This window comes from Lucilia sericata, unplaced genomic scaffold (assembly GCF_015586225.1).
Source record: "Lucilia sericata isolate MDLA Ls3-8-SP2 unplaced genomic scaffold, ASM1558622v1 Contig000064F_arrow, whole genome shotgun sequence".
Lineage (NCBI taxonomy): Eukaryota > Metazoa > Arthropoda > Insecta > Diptera > Calliphoridae > Lucilia > Lucilia sericata.
In genome coordinates, this window is record NW_023994099.1 from 869,778 (window position 1) to 887,871 (window position 18,094).

The 18,094-nt window shown below is 31.0% G+C and overlaps 1 protein-coding gene across 2 annotated transcripts; it reads left to right on the top strand.

The window, feature by feature from the left end:
• The first annotated feature begins 8,780 nt into the window (after nt 1–8,780).
• Nucleotides 8,781–13,705, top strand: LOC119616281 (epidermal growth factor receptor kinase substrate 8). Of its 2 annotated transcripts, none has more exons than XM_037972624.1 (7): nt 8,781–8,929; nt 10,788–11,200; nt 11,264–12,184; nt 12,320–12,476; nt 12,808–13,029; nt 13,091–13,431; nt 13,501–13,705. In XM_037972624.1, exons 2-7 carry the CDS (start codon nt 10,814–10,816, stop codon nt 13,594–13,596), a joined length of 2,124 nt encoding a protein of 707 aa, XP_037828552.1. In that variant the 5' UTR covers nt 8,781–8,929; nt 10,788–10,813; the 3' UTR covers nt 13,597–13,705. The 2 variants fall into 2 exon arrangements, with proteins under 2 accessions (XP_037828552.1, XP_037828553.1); XM_037972625.1 differs by having other exon boundaries at nt 8,806–8,824.
• Nucleotides 13,706–18,094: the final 4,389 nt, after the last annotated feature.

Here is an 18,094-nt window from a genome sequence, read left to right on the forward strand (position 1 = left end):
ATTTCAGAAATAACTTTACATTTTTCGGAAAAACTTTATTTAAAGTCTAAAACTGGTTTTATATACAAATATATAAATGATCATATCTTAAAAACTATATGCATTCAATTTTTTAATCTTCACCTGTTTTGTGTTCAGCATGTTCATCTTGTTAATATACAAAATAAATTTGAAGTTTTAAAAAATGTTGTAAAATTTGTATGGAAGTTAGCACTTATTTTCTTCAATAAAAATTTAACTTTGAGATAGCATATTAACAAAAATTGTTGTTAAAAGTGTAAAAATTACTTTTTTGGTTTAAAATTTATACCAGAAGTGGATCATGCATTGAAGAATCCTTTTGCATCAAAAACTCACTTTGCCCAAAATTGAGTTCGCACTTTTTGAATATAGGGTCACGATATTTAGGCTCATTATTTGTGAATGAATTTTTCTATTCTTTATACTTTGATGATGCAATATAATGTCCCTTTATATACATACATGAACATACATACATATTTTAAACGTTTTGTTTATCATGTTATTGATGTTAAAGGCTTGAAGTATTCTCTGAATTATTAATAACTAATAGATTAGGGGAATTACTATAAACAAGTAAATAAATTATATATAAACAGTTATATTTGCTATTGTTACGTCAGCCAAAATCAAACAATTAGGAAAGCACATATAGTCAGACGTGATGATACCCTCAGATATTCTACAACGGACCAAGAGGCTAGGTCCTGTGGTCCTGTCTTTATAGGATTTGTTAGAAATTTTAAAGTTACTAAACTATATACTATTTAATTGCATACACATTTATACCACTTTTCATTAGTCAAATGTTACCCGATTTTTAAAGATCCAGCGAAAATATCAATCGGGGACTTCGATTTGTTCAAATGTTCTACTCACTGCCCCACTGCTTAACTATTTTATTGCGCGTCAAATAATTGTTTTCACATACAAATTTAATTTTGTTTTCTTTTTTGTAAAACACAATTCTTGACTCGTAATTAGATAAAATATGCAAAAAAATACAAAGCTGAAAAAAGTACTTCTATATAAGATTAAAAGAGTCATTACTAGAGTACTTCTAAGTAATGCAGACGGTAAGTAGCTGTCATTGAAAAGTATGTACAAGTCATTACCTTGGTTTTGCTGCGATTTTATACAATTGTTGTTTGCCCTTTTGGCTGGACATGTAAAACTTAATATTTTTTAAAAGTGTCAAAAAGTCAAACCATAGTCTATATATATGTTCATATGTATATTATAATAAAAATAATGAATGATTCTGCTTCAAAAAATCTTTTGCAGACTTATATTTAACACAAGTTTTGTATTGTTAATATCACGCTGCTGTTGCAATTAAACCATTGTTGATGTAATTAATAAGAGTTTACATGACACATGAATGTACATTATTCACATATTTAAGCATCTAAGTATGTATGTATGTATATTAGGGTGTGATTTTAATAAATTGTTTCATCTTGGAAATTTTCAAATACGATAGGAAAAATACAAAATTTTACTTTTTATTACACATTTATTAACCGGAAATTACTACCAGAAAGTAAATAAAATTAATATAACCGATTTGACTTAAATTATCACCCTAATGAAAGTAAATAATTAAAAATTTATGGTAAATATTATGAAATATTTATTAAAATTAAGTAATTAAATAACATTACACTCTCAATTTTAACAATAACAATATTGTATATTTTACAAGTTTTTTGCTTATGTAACCTTTAAAAAAAACTTAAATTTGCATGTTTTAAAATTAGTCAAGTTATAAAACAAAATAATTTTTTCAATTAAGAAGACATAATTGTATTACAAGTACAAGTAATTTTTTTATGACAATGCATTGTCAACATTGCAATGTTGAAAAATTATATGCTCTTTTTTAAAAGTCATACACGTAGAAATAAAATGTTTACAGTTTGGTCAACTAGATTTTTATTGTACAAATAAGACTTGGTTCTGAAAAACTGACACTTAGTTTATAAAAATCAAATATGTAGTATATGTATATGCTCATATTAGATTATTCTTCGTTCTTATACTTAACAATTCTTAAATAGTGGAGTGCTGAGAAGAACATCAGATGCATTGAATTACGGACTTGGATAGGCATAGGGTGAATATCTTTATTCATATTCATTGTTTTTGAACTAAGTACTTTAAAGGAAATAATTGTTCAATTCACAATCGATGTTGTAGCATTGTATGTGTAGTATGTCAGCAGCTGCTACAATAGTCGTAACAATGTTATTGGTATTTTCTATGCAAAAGCTCTATGAAACTCCCACGACAGTTTTTCATATGTTTTTCGATTGTTGTATGAAGGTTTAGTGTTGTCAATTGTTTATTTAAGCACAGTGTACACTAAACTGGTATATGCAATCGAACAGCTGATAATTTTTTTGTTTTCTTATTCGCATACCTTTTCTGTAAAAATTTGTTTTGTTTATATAAAAATTTTGTTAAAAAAATTAGAATAATAAAAAAATTAAAAATGTTTAGTTTGTTAAAAAATATTATTGTTTGCACAAAAAATACATTTCAATCATCTTCCGCGGTGCGCCCTTTGTTAGGTCCGCTGTCGTTAGCCAAACTTTATCCGTTTAAAACAGAACTTTAATGGCACAAATCAGGTCATTCCAGATATCAACTATCCCCCGTATTGCGAACGTTGCCAAGGCCGTTGTCGTTAGCCAAACTTTGGTAGCCACTTTCATTAGTCAAACTTTGGTAGCTAAAGATACAAATTTAGTAGCACAAATCAGGTTAATTCAGTTATCAAAAATCTTGCTTTTTTGGGTCCATTGCCAGGACCCAGGACCCACTTACCAATAGGATCCATATACACACCTTAAAATAAGTATATAAACATGCATATCCCTTAACATAGAACTCTGACTTATTGTTCTTCATTCAGTATTTCGCGGTACACCACGAACGGCATTTTGTCCCCTTTACTCTAGGTAAGTACTATAAATAGCCTCCTAAGAACCCTAACCGAGAAAGGACTTAGACATCTCTGCTATGCAGACGATGTCGTACTATCAAATTAATTGTATAGAAGGGCTGAAGAGGCTCTGAACACGACCTTAAGCTAGACTCAATCTAGAGGCCTCAATGTTAACCCGGCGAAGATGGAAATATGTATTTTCACAAGAAAGACAAACATTTCTAAGTATATTGAACCCTGTTTCCTAGGCAAGAATATACCGGTGATAGACAGAGTTAAGTACTTATGTGTAATCATTGACCTGAAATTAAGATGGAGGCACCACATAGAGGAAATGATTAACAAGGCACATCGGTGCTGGGCGCTATGTAGATGAACCATAGGCATGAAATGGGCCTTAGTACTTTGAAACGCTGATCCCAGATAGAATGACTTAGTTAAGCGGAATTTTAGTGCAAATACCAGTAGAAGACAAAGTATGCCTTGTGTTTTATATTGAAGACCCAGAAACAAAAATATACCACCGTTTACCTAATCACAACACTCGGGAGTAGGGAGCTCGAGGTAGTTAACCTGACGAACGCGAAAACATTTGACGCAACGGGAGAATTAAAATTATGGGTGAGAGGAACCCATAAGGCCTCTTGGAATAATGAATCCGTGAGTAGAGCCAAAAAGATCCTATGGGGTAACCGTAACGAGAGCCGAACGAGAAGCCTCCTCAAAATGAACAAGTCTGATGTTAGTATGATGATACGTATTCTGAGAGGACACACAGGATTACGGGCAACAACAACAACAATGGACGTGCGGATTCAGACGAATGTAGAGCATTAGAGAGGAACGAACACTAACGAACACTAATTGAAAAATTCTTAGGAATTACTTTTTAATAGCTATTTTCAACAAATTTTCGGCCGATGAAATAAAACTTGATTTACCCTATAATATTCATTACTTGTTCATACATTCCTCCTCAATCAGATTTGTTAATTTATCAACAACACATTGCTGCAATTAAAATGGTATCTATAAAGACTAATCCTGCTGACTTAATTTTCGTTCTAGATGATTTTAATTTACCTCAAATAGCTTGGCAATTCTCCACTGAATTCAATAATTATGTACCCATAAGATCGGACGATAACAGTGATGATGTATACAACAACATTTCGAAATTATGTCTATATCAAATTAACGGAATTTACAATATCTTTGGTAAACTTTTAGATTTGGTATTTGTTAATGCACCAAATGAATGTACCATAAATCGTTTTGAACCACTTACACTCCCTGAAGATCGTTACCACCCCACAATTGAAATAAACTGCAACATTCAGAATTCTTTTTGTTATAAAAATGATGTTATTAGAAATAAAGTCTTCTGTTTCAAACGAGCTAACTATCGCGAATTGAACAACTATTTAAATAATACAAATTGGCTTCAATTGTTGACAATTACAAATGGTATGCCTAATTCAATTGATAAAATGATTGAAACATTTTATGAGATCATGGATCAATATATGAATGATTGTATTCCAAAACGTATACCAAATTCAAAGACTGGTCCACCCTGGAGTTCAAAACAACTATCTTCCTTAAAAAATATGAAAAATAAACTTTATAGAAAATACAAGAAATCAGGTACAACCGTTGACTATACTAATTATTCTCTTCTCAGAGCGAAATATAACTTGCTGAATATAAAATTGTATGATAAATATTTATCTACAGTAAAACGGAATTTTGAACACGACCCTCGGTCATTTTTCACATTTGTTAACTCAAAAAGGAAAATATGCGGCACTCCGAAAGTTATGAAATACTTAAATAAGGAGTCTAGTGATGAATCAGAAATTAGTAATTTATTCACAGATTTCTTTGCATCTACGTATTCCAATACCGAATATGACGTTAGCACTATATATTTCATTAAAATTTGGCTACTTTCCGAAAGTTTGGAAAGAATCTTACATAATCCCCCTATTCAAGTCTGTCAAAAAATCAAATATTATAAACTACAGAGGCATAGCTGAACTTAACGCAATTCCTAAACTCTTCGAAAAATGTATGACAGATAACCTTGTTCACCAAGTATCTCCCTTACTCACACCCCTCCAACATGGTTTTCGCAAAGGATTTTCTGCTATGACAAATATTCTTCAACTAACAACTTTAGTAAATGAAGGTTTCGTAAATGGTCAACACACCAATGCCATTTATACCGATTTCAGCAAGGCTTTCGACAAAGTTAACCATCAACTCTTGTTAAAGAAAATGGATATTCTGGGTTTTGATACGACATATTTAAGCTGGTTCAGATCATATTTGATAAATAGAAAGCAGTCAATAAAATTTAATACTACCATTTCCAAAACAATATTGGTCAAATCAGGTGTTCCACAAGGAAGCCATCTTGGTCCAATTTTGTTCCTACTTTTTATAAACGATTTGCCCGATGCTATAAAATATTCTAAAATATTGATGTTTGCCGACGATGTAAAAATATTTTTAAGTTTCAAACATTCGTCTGATCATATTTATCTTCAGAACGACTTGAACAACTTTTACGGCTGGTGTAAACTAAATCTAATGGAACTGAACTTGGCAAAATGAAAACATATACATTTTTCTAGGAGATTTGAAACGGCAGATTCGTACAATATCAATAATTTTGAATTAATGTCAGTAAACAACATTATTGATCTGGGAATTTTGCTGGACACAAAATAAAATTTTTTCAACACATAATAATGGCCGTCAATAAAGCCCGTGGTATTTTGGCTTTTATTAAACGTTGGTCAAAAGAATTCAATGATCCGCTCATAACTAAGCGATTATTTACTTCACTTGTAAGACCGATATTGGAATATGGGTCAGTTGTATGGGACCCGTACTATAACGTTCATATTTACCACATCGAATCAGTTCAAAAACAGTTCCTAATATATTGCCTAAAAAACATATATCGGAACTATAGTGAACATCCATCGTACTCAACAAGACTTGCATTATTAAATTTACCAACGTTGAAAAGTCGCAGAACAATGCTTAATGTATCATTTATGTTAAATCTCTTAAATGGAAACGTTTGCTCTGAATTTCTTATAAATAAGATTTCATTAAATGTACCTCAACGACTATTACGATATAATACACCATTATACGTCAAAACCTTTCGGACAAACTTTGCAATGGCAGATCCGTTTAGAAAGCTGTGTTGCTGTTTTAACGACATGTTCGATTTTATAGATTTTAATTTAAATGTTGATATTATAAAACGAAACATTTTATATAATTTAAATAATTAAAATACATTTTATATTATAAACTTATACAAATTTTTAGAAAGTCTGTAAGGAATATTTCCATAGACTTAAATAAATAAATAAAAAAAAAATAAATACTTCCAGGAAACTGAGTTTCTGAACATCGGACGATAATACATTTAGTGAATACTATATAAGGTTTTTGTTTTTACCAACAAACATTTTCCATGAAAAGGAGCGAACAACAGGTCCTTCATATTTGATGTAGGTAGATCCTCCTATCAACATAACTTAACCTAATCAAGTAAAATTTGATAATTTCTAACAACAACTAATTATTAGACCTTAAGTAGTCAATTATAACTGTGTAATTTATTTCGGCGCCGTGTTATAAAGCCATAGGTAATAAAGCCATATGGTTATATTTCTCATTTCATTGAGAAATAAGGCCATATGACTTTATTTCCATGTAAGGAATGAAATAAAACCATTATGGTGTTATTGCTCATTTAATTTTTTTCATTTCAACAACGGCTTCGCTTAATAAATATTTCCTAAATAGCCGGCCTACGGCCGGACGCAAGGATTTACAACTCTATAATATGTCCAACACCGGCTTCGCTTAGTAAAGATTTCCTAAATAGCCGGCCTACGGCCGGGCGCAAGGACTTTCTTCTCTATGGTATGTCCAACACCGGCTTCGCTTAGTAAAGATTTCCTAAATAGCCGGCCTACGGCCGGACGCAAGGAATTACAACTCTTTAATATGTCCAACACCGGCTTCGCTTAGTAAAGATTTCCTAAATAGCCGGCCTACGGCCGGGCGCAAGAACTTTCTTCTCTATGGTATGTCCAACACCGGCTTCGCTTAGTAAAGATTTCGTAAATAGCCGGCCTATGGCCGGGCGCAAGGATTTACAACTCTATAATATGTCCAACACCGGCTTCGCTTAGTAAAGATTTCCTAAATAGCCGGCCTACGGCCGGGCGCAAGGACATTCTTCTCTATGATATGTCCAACACCGGCTTTGCTTAGTAAAGATTTCCTAAATAGCCGGCCTAAGGTCGAACGCTCTTGTTACACGGAAAGTGTATTTTTAGCGAAGCCGGTGTCCAATATATCTCAGAGGAGAAAACCCTGGCGCCCGGCCGAAGGCCGGCTATCAAACATATATTTTTTTTATTTCGTGATATAAAAGTAATATAATGAAATAACTTCCCAAAAGTATTTTTAGGGATTTATTTCATTTTTGAATTTTGAGGAATTATTGGCAACTGATTCTTTTGGCAATTTGTAACCGTAACTATTTCACTGTTATGGCGTTATTTCCACTTTGGTTACTTTTAGTTTATGGTGATATTGCACTTGGGTGTAGGCAATAAATCCATCTGGTTATATTTCTCATTTCATTGAGAAATAAGGACATATGGCTTTATTACCTATGGCTTTATAACACTGCGCCATTTATTTCATTGGGTTACATGCATTCATATAAAAATTAAAAAAAAAAAATTACAAAACTTTGAATGTCTATAAAGAAAAACGAGAGTTAACTTTTTTAAATCCTTTAGGGATTTTGGTCTACTTTTATTTCCCGTTGGTCTCATTCGGGAAAGATTTTCTTGTTGCACAGTGTAATAAAACAAAATATAAATGGCCTAAAAATTTAAAGTATAATTTTCAAATGCTAGTAATTAAAGCTAAGACATCGCTTACTCTTTAAGAATGCGAAATTTTGTTCAAATCGGACTAACCGTTTTGAAATGACAGTTTTATTCCTTTTATTTTTTATATATTCCACTGTGTATCAGTAGAAATATTTAAAATTGCCGGTATTTGGGATTTGTAAATCCCGAAAGTTCTTTTTTTAAAAAAAAAACTTTATATACACATTTATACTTATGTCCAATGCTAGTATTCTTTGATATATTAATTATGAATTTTCTATAAACTATTTATTTATTTAAAAATCTTTAATTAACATTTTCCAAACTATTTACTAGTAAGTATGTATGTTTGTATATGTATGTACTCATCTACACACATTTTACTCATACTCAAAAATAATATTCAAAACAATTTGTTATTAAGAAAAATATTTCTATTTCATAGTTTCGCTTTTATTATAAATATTACGATAAGATACTGAGAATATATTAATTCGAGTTAAAGATAACAGAATTTAATAAGTGTATACTGATACAAATGACACCTTACAACAATAATACAAATTTAGGAAATTATAAAGTTTTTATATTCTAATGTGGTGGCTTATTTCTCCTTGTATGTAGAATTTCATAAATATATTTTTAGATTTGTATGCTTTTATATTAAAATATAAACTAAATTTGTATAATATTTATATTGAAAAGGATTTAATTATTATGATTTTAGCCGACTATAGCTCAATTATAATTTATAAAATACCAATAATTTTAATATTTAGGGAAATTTATCATATCAATTGATAAGTCTGTGTTTTTTATTATTATTTTTTTTTTGCGTTTAGATAAGAATTCACCTGTTGAAAAAATCCGAAAAGAAAATATTGACAACAGTTCGATTTTTGACAGTGACCGTGTAAGAATAAAATAGTAAACGTGCATAAATTGTTTTTTTTTTCGATTAAAACTATCTTCCATTTACTAAATAATAATTTATCGTTTTTATTATTTTCTTTTAAAGGTAAAATAATGTTGATATGTCGTTTCTTAAGTAAAAATTTAATTAATTTCTATTTTTCGTTCATAAGCAAAATCGTTACGAATTATTACTTCATTGTTAAAGAATTTTAGAAAATACCTGTTATGTGACATTGTGAATTTTATTAAAAGCTCAAAGTGACAAAAATGAACCTTATCTAAGACTACATATACATACATGTATATATCGACAACTAAAATGAAAACGGCCCTAACATTCTAATGCATTGACAAGAAGATCAGAATATAAAAATAAATTTGTATATTTTACTAATAACATCGGTCCTAATGATGTTTTTCAGAAAAGTATTTTGTTACAAATTTATCGGTATGATTAAAAGAAGATTTTAAAATGTTTCTCATTTTAGTTGACGATATATTAGAATTATTTGGTAACCATTTATAAATAAATAATAAGAAAGTGTACGCGATTGTGTATGTGTAAATGATAATGATAGACAATAAACTGAGTTGACTTATGTACTTCTAAACAAATATAAATCAAAGTACTAAAATTTCAAAATTATATATAAAACAACTTAATACAAAAGATGGTAAAAATTACCAGATTAAATAAAGCAATAATAAATATAAATAAATTTTGAAATAATAAAAATCCGAATCCATTACAACTGTTTAACTGTAACTTAAATTTCGCATATGGATGAATATCAGATTTCGAAGAGTGTTCGAAATTTATAATAAATCAAGATATAATATGGGTAATGATATTTTATGGGAGACAATTATTTTTATCCGTAAATCGGGGACTAAATGCATTACTTTATGTGAAAGGAGTACTTTATCAATAAATATATTATTTCGGAAATTTGTAATAATATATTGATTGTTAGGTTAGGTTAAATGGGGGATGTACATATATACATAAAAATAAAAACTGAGAGTACTTTCTTAATGCTTTCTAATTAGTGTTTCTGTGGGATAACATCGCTCCCCATATACATTTATGTGTATAACGAATGTCTGGCAATGACAGAAATTGTTACAGTCCCTTCGTCCAATTTTGTACAGGTGAGCTCGTAAACCTGTTCACTAAGAATACTAACCTCAGACTTTGTCATTCTGAGGATGCTTCTCGTTATGCTTTATTTGAGTCACCTTGCCCACCGTTCTATTAATCTAAGTGGTCGTATAGGATTCTCTCGTCCATGTTCGTTCGTTTTATAGCAAGTACATTTGCTCTTACATTGCCGATTATCCTCGACTGGCGAGATTTCATATCGCCACTGATGGATTTATTCAGTTATGGCTCTATTACGGTCAACTACGATATTAGATATAACCATATTGGAAGATATCGCCGCAATTGTCGTCTGACCTTCGAAAAATATGTTAACCTCTGTTGGCTCAACATTTAATCTCTAATAATCCATATTACACATTCTGTGAATGCACGGATTTCTATTTGGAAGCTAGTGGGGGTTGATAGGATCAGATCAGATTTAATGAAATCTGATATTATTAGTTTTGTGTTCGATCTAGGATACGATTCATTATCGAGAAAAAAAACCAAAAACATAATATTGGATTCTATGACAATCCTAAGAGTTTTGATTAGGAAGACGGTAGTATTTTTCGGTTTCCGAGTTTTAAATATAGGTCCCCAGACCAATTTTTTCTCCCAGTTTAGACATCCTAGTAGCAACAGATCAGTAAACTATCATTTAACTTGTAGAGATGTTCAAAACTAAAATTTAAATTGGTGTTAAAATTATAAATAAAATCGTATATAAATATTTATGTAATATGTTTATTGGTAAATTTTCTATTTTTGTTTAATAAAGTTTTTTAAGTTTGAAATCTTATTATTATGATTATAGTTTTAAAACGAATGTTTTAACCAAAAATGGTGTTGAACGGGTACGAGAATGGCAATACAAAGCCAAATGGTCAAAACTCGTCAGATATTAAACCAACATATGCCCTTGAACATTTGGCAACGTTTAAAATAAAAAATGAAGCGGAAATTAGAAGACCAAAAGAAAAATTAAAAACACTTGTTGAATTGGATAAAACCGGTGGCGTTTGGCCCATGAAAATGTACATGTGTTTTAGTGGACAATGGTTGGTAATGTTGGACAGTGACATGAAAGAAATTGAAAACTTTCCTGGGGCTCTCATAACCGAACCTACAGCCTTCATAAGTGAAGATCCAATGGAAATCTACAATAATATCTTGATATTTACCGTACCAGGTATTACTCTAGGAACAGCAGAAATGCACGTTTTTCAGGTAAGAAACTGATCATCACACTTACTTCTACTATTAATTACTCTATTCATCGCATACAAATAGGTAAGTGATGTTTCGGCTGTTGATATGGTTGAGGATTTAAGAACTCTTAGTAAGGGAAAAATGGTGACAGTAGATCGGAACAAAACACCTATTAAATTGCCAAAGGCGGACAAATCAATGCAACCAGTTAGAGATCAATATGGCATTGCTCATGCAGCAGCCGAAGTGGCAGCAGAAAAAAATGCTCAGGACCAGGAACAAATAGCCAAGGATATTAAAGTTCTAAATCATTGTTTCGAGGACATTGAACGTTTTGTTGTTCGTCTGCAATACGCGGTGGAAGCGTTGCGTGAACTAGAACTTCGCAAAAACGAACACAACAGTCACGGAGAGGGTCTACTCATAACACGCTCTCGCCCACCCACCGAAAATGAATTTACAGATATTTTGGCCAAACACAAATTGGCCTTCAATTATGTCACCAAATTGGAAAACCATTTCCAGGACCCTTCTGAACCCATACACAATTCGTTTGTTTCGCTGCAAACAATCGTTAATGTATGCAACGATGTTTATGTCGGTGCAAAAATTGTCGAAAATGTTGTCAATCCATTGTTGAGACGAGAAACAGTCACATTCCTCAATTCCCATTTAAACGACAATGAATTGGATTTTTTGAAATCGCTTGGTCCAAATTGGACTCAATCCAAAGATCAGTTTAAAAATCACAAAGGTGCATATCACCCAACATTTTACGATGAGTGGTCACCCGATTGGGTTGTAGACGAAGAAGTAGCATACATTCCATCGTCCACAGGATACACGCAATCAACAAATGGTTCAGCTTCTCCAGGACTTGGCTATAATGCCACATGGTTGACACGTTTGCAGTCCAGAAATGTCAAGATTGCCGAAGTCATTTATAATAAAGTTGCCAGCAATGATAAAGAATTGAACGTCACCAAGGGTGAACATCTCGAGGTAATATTAGCGATATCCATACACATGCAGAATATGTTTATATGTACATACATACATATTTGATTGATATTTTTGTTTTCATTGTCTTATCACAATATTCTTTTTTTTGTATGTATGTTTGTACCATGTTTGCAGATAATCGATGATTCACGCAACTGGTGGAAGGCACGTAATGCGGCTGGAAATATTGGTTACGTACCGCACACTATTTTGTCCCCGATGAATTTTGATCAACACTCTACCTATGCCGGCCGTGATACCGATTCATTAAGTTCATCTGTGTTGGAACATGGTAAGATATTTTATTTTTCGGTATATGTATGCATGTAGACTAGAGTGCTACAAGTATGTATGGTGCCGTTGCTCTAGAAAACTTTATAAATAATGAATGTTTTATTCATTAATAATATTCGCGGATTTTAAGACTGAAATCATTCTGTTATTTCGAAGCTAGCAATATATGTAACTGAAGTTCGGTTGTCATACTTCATCGACCCACAAGTTATATGTAGATTTAAATTTTCCATATTCATACCTCCTAATATCTGCATGTACTTCCTTATTTACAATCAAAAAATCATTTGCCTAAACAATTCAATTCGCTTATTTTCCATACTTTTCAGATCATCAACAGAACGGCAACAACCGTAATACTTTAAGTACTTATGTCCCACCATCGGAACGTGAAACTCAATCACAACAACCTAGTCCTGCCAGAACATCGATACCAAGATCTTATAGTATGCCAAATGTGCCGATACCACCACCAATGCCTCCACCATCGGATCCAAATACTCCTAGTGGAACCTTAAAACGCAACATGGCCGTCACAGGCACCATGGCAGGTAAATACATTACTCTATTTTTATAATTTTTCATATTTTATTTACAATTTGATACTTTTAGCCATGCGTGCCCGCAACGATTTCGAGACCGACGATGAGGCTCTGATGCTACAAAGCACAATAAATGATGAACTGAAATTTACTCTGATGCAAAGAGAAAAACGCAAAGATTTGGAAATTCTTAAAACTCCACAAATTTATATCAATCAAAATTCCAGTCCCAAAGAAGTCGAGGAATGGTTGCGAGGAAAAGGTTTCTCTGATGTTATCATTAAAAAATTGCGTGGCCTTAATGGTGCCGAATTATTTGCATTATCGCCCCATGATATAGAGGGTTATTTCGGACAAAAAGAAAGCCGCCGCCTAATATCACAAATAGTATTACAGAAAAATATCTGTGAGGTAAGTAAACAATCTGTTGATGTCCAATTGCAGTTGCGAATTAATTTTTCTTTATCTCACATTCTTTAGTACAAAACGATTCGTTCATCTGAACTATCGGCAAAATTGGCTAGAGCTAGACTAAAGGCTGACAATAAAGATTGCGATCCAAACGAAGTATTTTAATTACTTTTTTACAGATATAAATATATATTTATGAAGACAATTGAATAGTAAATTACATGCAAATTTTGTAAATTCAAAATAAAGAATATCCTTGGTAACTGATAACATATCCAAAAATGTGTGTCCTTTTAAAATTAAAAGAAAAATCAGTACAAATTCAGGTTTTTGAGAAGTGAAATTGAAGACTCGCATGCAAGTGTTTCTGTAATTTCCTTTTGTGAGAATTATCTGTCATTTAAGTTTTTTTTTGACGTAAGTTATTGGAAATTCGTAAGTAAAAGTGTTTCTGTAAGAAAATTTTGTGAGAAGTTTCTCACATGAACTGTCAAAAAAACTCACATTTTAAAAAGGTGCGGAAAGTAAAAAAGAAAGAAAAAAGTTTAATTTAAACATGAATTCTGTAAAATAATGAAAAAGAAATAATGTTTTAATAATTATTTAAGATTAAAATTAATATTATTCTCTAATTTTTAGAAAATTGGATTTATTTTCGATATATGGAAGCAAAATCTGAAAATGTTCATGGACATAAATTTAGAATTTGCCAGGGGAGAATTTATTGGGATAATTTTTTAACACTTTTCATTTAAATTTTGTTAATTTTATCTTCGTTTATAAAACGTTTGTCAATTTTTGTTTACTTCTTTTTATGTTCGTGTTGCCTCTTCTCACTTTAAGTTACAGAAAAACTTTTTACTCACAAATCGAGAAACGATGGAATTTTTTGTTTCACACTTCTCGATGTCAAACTCACTAAAAGTTACAGAAACGGGGTACAGAATAAACCTTAAAGTTTAAAGGACATAAGATTTCAAAATAAACTTTTTGCATAAAATGAAGGAAATTTACAAAAATTTCCTTTTAAAACAGAAGATAAATAGTAAATGACTGTTTAGGTTCACTTGCAAGCAGAGAATATTAGGACTAGTAATTAACTGGTTCTTAAGTACTCAATTGGGTCCAATTGTACTAGTATAAGTCTAGATTCTAGAACTAATGATACTAGTAATTTTTCAAACACACTCAATGTACTGGTGATTTTTGTACTAGTAAAATACTAGTTTGGTACTACCCAGCAAAAAATCTGAAATTTTTGGTAATAGCCAGTAGTTATTTCATACATTACTTGGTAATGAGTGTTCATTATCATCCACATTATTTCATTTAGCTGAATAGGTTACTACTGGTAAAGAACAAAACAATTTGGATTTGATATGGCTCAATTGTCTAGGTCGTTTATTTAACAAACAGGGGGTTCGTGGTTCGAGCCCTGCTGGATACTGTTTATTTTTTTCAAAATGACATTCATTTATATATTTTTGTAAAATGCCGTTCTCAAAATTACAAAAAGCAACATGTTAATATAGCATCGAGTAAGCGGCTGGAGTGAGAAACATAGAAAACAACTGAATGCCTGGGTTCAAATCCCGGCCGAGAATTTTTTGTTTTCTACATACAAAGTCGGCCCAAAATAACAAGCTATCACATAACATATTTGTAGGTTTATTTGTAACTAGTTATTTCGCAAAGTTTTTGTAATCAAATTAGTAACCATTTATTAATTTGTTTAAGGTAGGTACATATTATTTGAACCTCGTCGAACAAAAATAATTAGTTATTCACCCCAAAAGTAATTAGTTTCCACGTGATTCCAATATTACTTTCTAGATTACTACACGCAGAGAAAAAACATGGTTCAAAATGGTTACTACAACTATCCCATGTTTACTGTAACAATATATTGTTTTCAAAAACATATAATTGTTATTTTAATTAGATTTTAACAATATTTAAGTTACTGTAAACATTTTCATGTTCCAGGCAATTATAAATTTGAGTATAATTCACTGAATCATAATTATTTTTACAACAACTAAATACTGATAACAAGGAAAACATATTCTGTTATTAACAACCATTTAAACTTGCAAATAACCATAATATGTTATGTTATATAACCATTGTATGTTATGTTGTTATAAAAAACAATTATATGTTATGTTGTTATATGTCTGCTGATACATCAACAAATTAATACAACAACAAAACAACTTTTGCTCACAGAGATTACTTTTTCGTGTGTGTTTTTTACGCGACAATAAAATGAATAATTCTCATTTGGTTTATAGCATTAAATGTATAAGTATTTCAGTTTGCATAGAATAATGTAGTTATGTTTTTGTGAATCAAATTGAAATTTGCGAAGTGTGCTCAAGTATTGTAAGTATGTAATCTTTATTTATATATATATATATATATATTTTTTTTTACTTTTTTTAGAAACTGTAATTTTACTGCTTCAGTAAAATTTATTTTGATTTCGATACATAGTTTTGAATGAAATTTTGAACACATTGGATCATAATATGATCATGTATAACAATATTATTATGATAAATAGAAAAATATTATGATGAAATAATTTTAACGGTATTTAATCATAATATGATATTTTAAATTTGTTACAATAACGATATTATGTTAAGACTACAATCATAATTTTAACCATAATATGTTGCTCTTGGAACTTGGTTACCACAACCATGTTTTTTCTCTGCGTGTAGGTAATGAAAATTTTTGCTGGGAAGTAAGAGTGCTATATTCGGCTGTGCCGAATATGAAACGAAATACTCAATGAATAAGCAGTGTTGTTGTTCAAAGCATGAAAAAAATTGTCTTTTTTATGAAATTTTCAGGGGTTGTCTCGGAGTTTTGCTCATAACTCCGGCATTTATGGACCGATTTTGATGATTTTAAATAGCGATCTTCTCGAAAGCATGTCTAACAGAATTATGGAAGATGCGGATCTCGCCGATATCTGGGGTCCTCTAAAAACTGATTTCAACAAACACAGACAGACGGACATAGCTTAATCAACTCCGCTGCCTATAAGGATCCAGAATATATATACTTTATTGGGTCGGAAAATTATATTATAGAAATTACTAACGGAATGACAAACTTATATTTACCCTTCTCACGATGGTGAAGGGTATAATAAACACAAAATTGTTGAATGACAATTTGGTAAACAAAAAAAAAAACAGCCGTTTAATTTCGCATTGGATAACACCCCAGGAAAAATTTACATTGAAAAGTAATGAGTTAAAAAGCTATAAAACCTTCTTCATTAGCATTTTGAGTCATTATTTTAACACGGTGATGTCATTGGAGGCAAGTACTTCTACGCACGCTTACAAATAGGGAGTTAAAGAAGTACTTGCAATTTCTCTTACAAAACAGTTGTTGAGTAAGTTGTTTTGTTTTTTAATAATAAGTTGTTTTGTTTTTAATAAGAGCCAGCTAGAATACGAACCAGGGACTTCGGTGTGTTAGTCAAATGTTCTACTCACTGCACCACTGCTTAGCTATTTTATTGCGCGTCAAATAATGGTTTTCACATACAAATCTAATTTTGTTTTCTTTTTTGTAAGACACAATTGTTAACACGCAATTAAATAAAATGTGCAAACAAAATGACAAAGCCGAAAATAAAGTACTTCAATATCAGATTATAAGAAAGTCATTACTAGAGTACTTCTAAGTAATGCAGGCGGTAAGTAGTAGCCATTGAAAAGTAAGTGGTTATGGAAGTATAACCCATTACCGAGTTTTTGCTGGGTAAGGGCAAAAAATGTTTAACCCAGAGACCAAAGTATACGTTTTAACCCCATGTCTATATTAGACAAATATTTATTTTATACTGAACGTCAAATTGTTTTCATGATAAAAAATTTGCAGGTGCAGACAGCATTTATTAGCGTTATAGCGTCGTTATGACAGTGTTATCTTAACATTTGTTTAGACAACGTTGCCTTGATAACAAATGTCATTGTATTGTAAAATTTGTGCATTTAAAATTGATTTTTAACATAAGTTTTAGTGAAATTAGTGTTTATTTATAAAATTTTCATTTAATTTTAATAGTTTTTATAAAATTAAGCATTATTTCAGTAAAATTATCTGTGAGTTGTCGTGATAAAATCAGCATTTTGTTATCCCTATGCATTAACATAAACTTTTCTGTCGACGTTTTGTTAAGTGGTGTGATAAATATTTGTCTAATATAGACACGGGGTAAAGGATTGAGCAGCGCTGAATAGGAATCTGGTACACCAGGATATCGTGTCATAAAGAAGCTGTTTTTCAAAATTGCCAAACACTTTCAAAATTGTTACCAAAATCCTACTAAGTAACCATAAAGCTCCTAAAGAAAATGGTCTTAGCTTCCTTTGGAGTAAAAAAATACAACAAAAACGTTCATTTTCAAATAATAAGGGAAAATTAAGTGCCAAATATTGAAAACAATTTTATTCTTGTGTTAAAAAATAATTGTTTTGATAGATATCGCACACGCATAACACGAAATTATATAAGCTTTCTTTTAAGCAAAAAAAGGTATCTTGGTGCATATTTCATCCAAATCGGAAGATATCGATTTTAAAAGTTGGGTTACTTGACACGAAATTTCCCATATGTATATATTGGGATAGCTCTG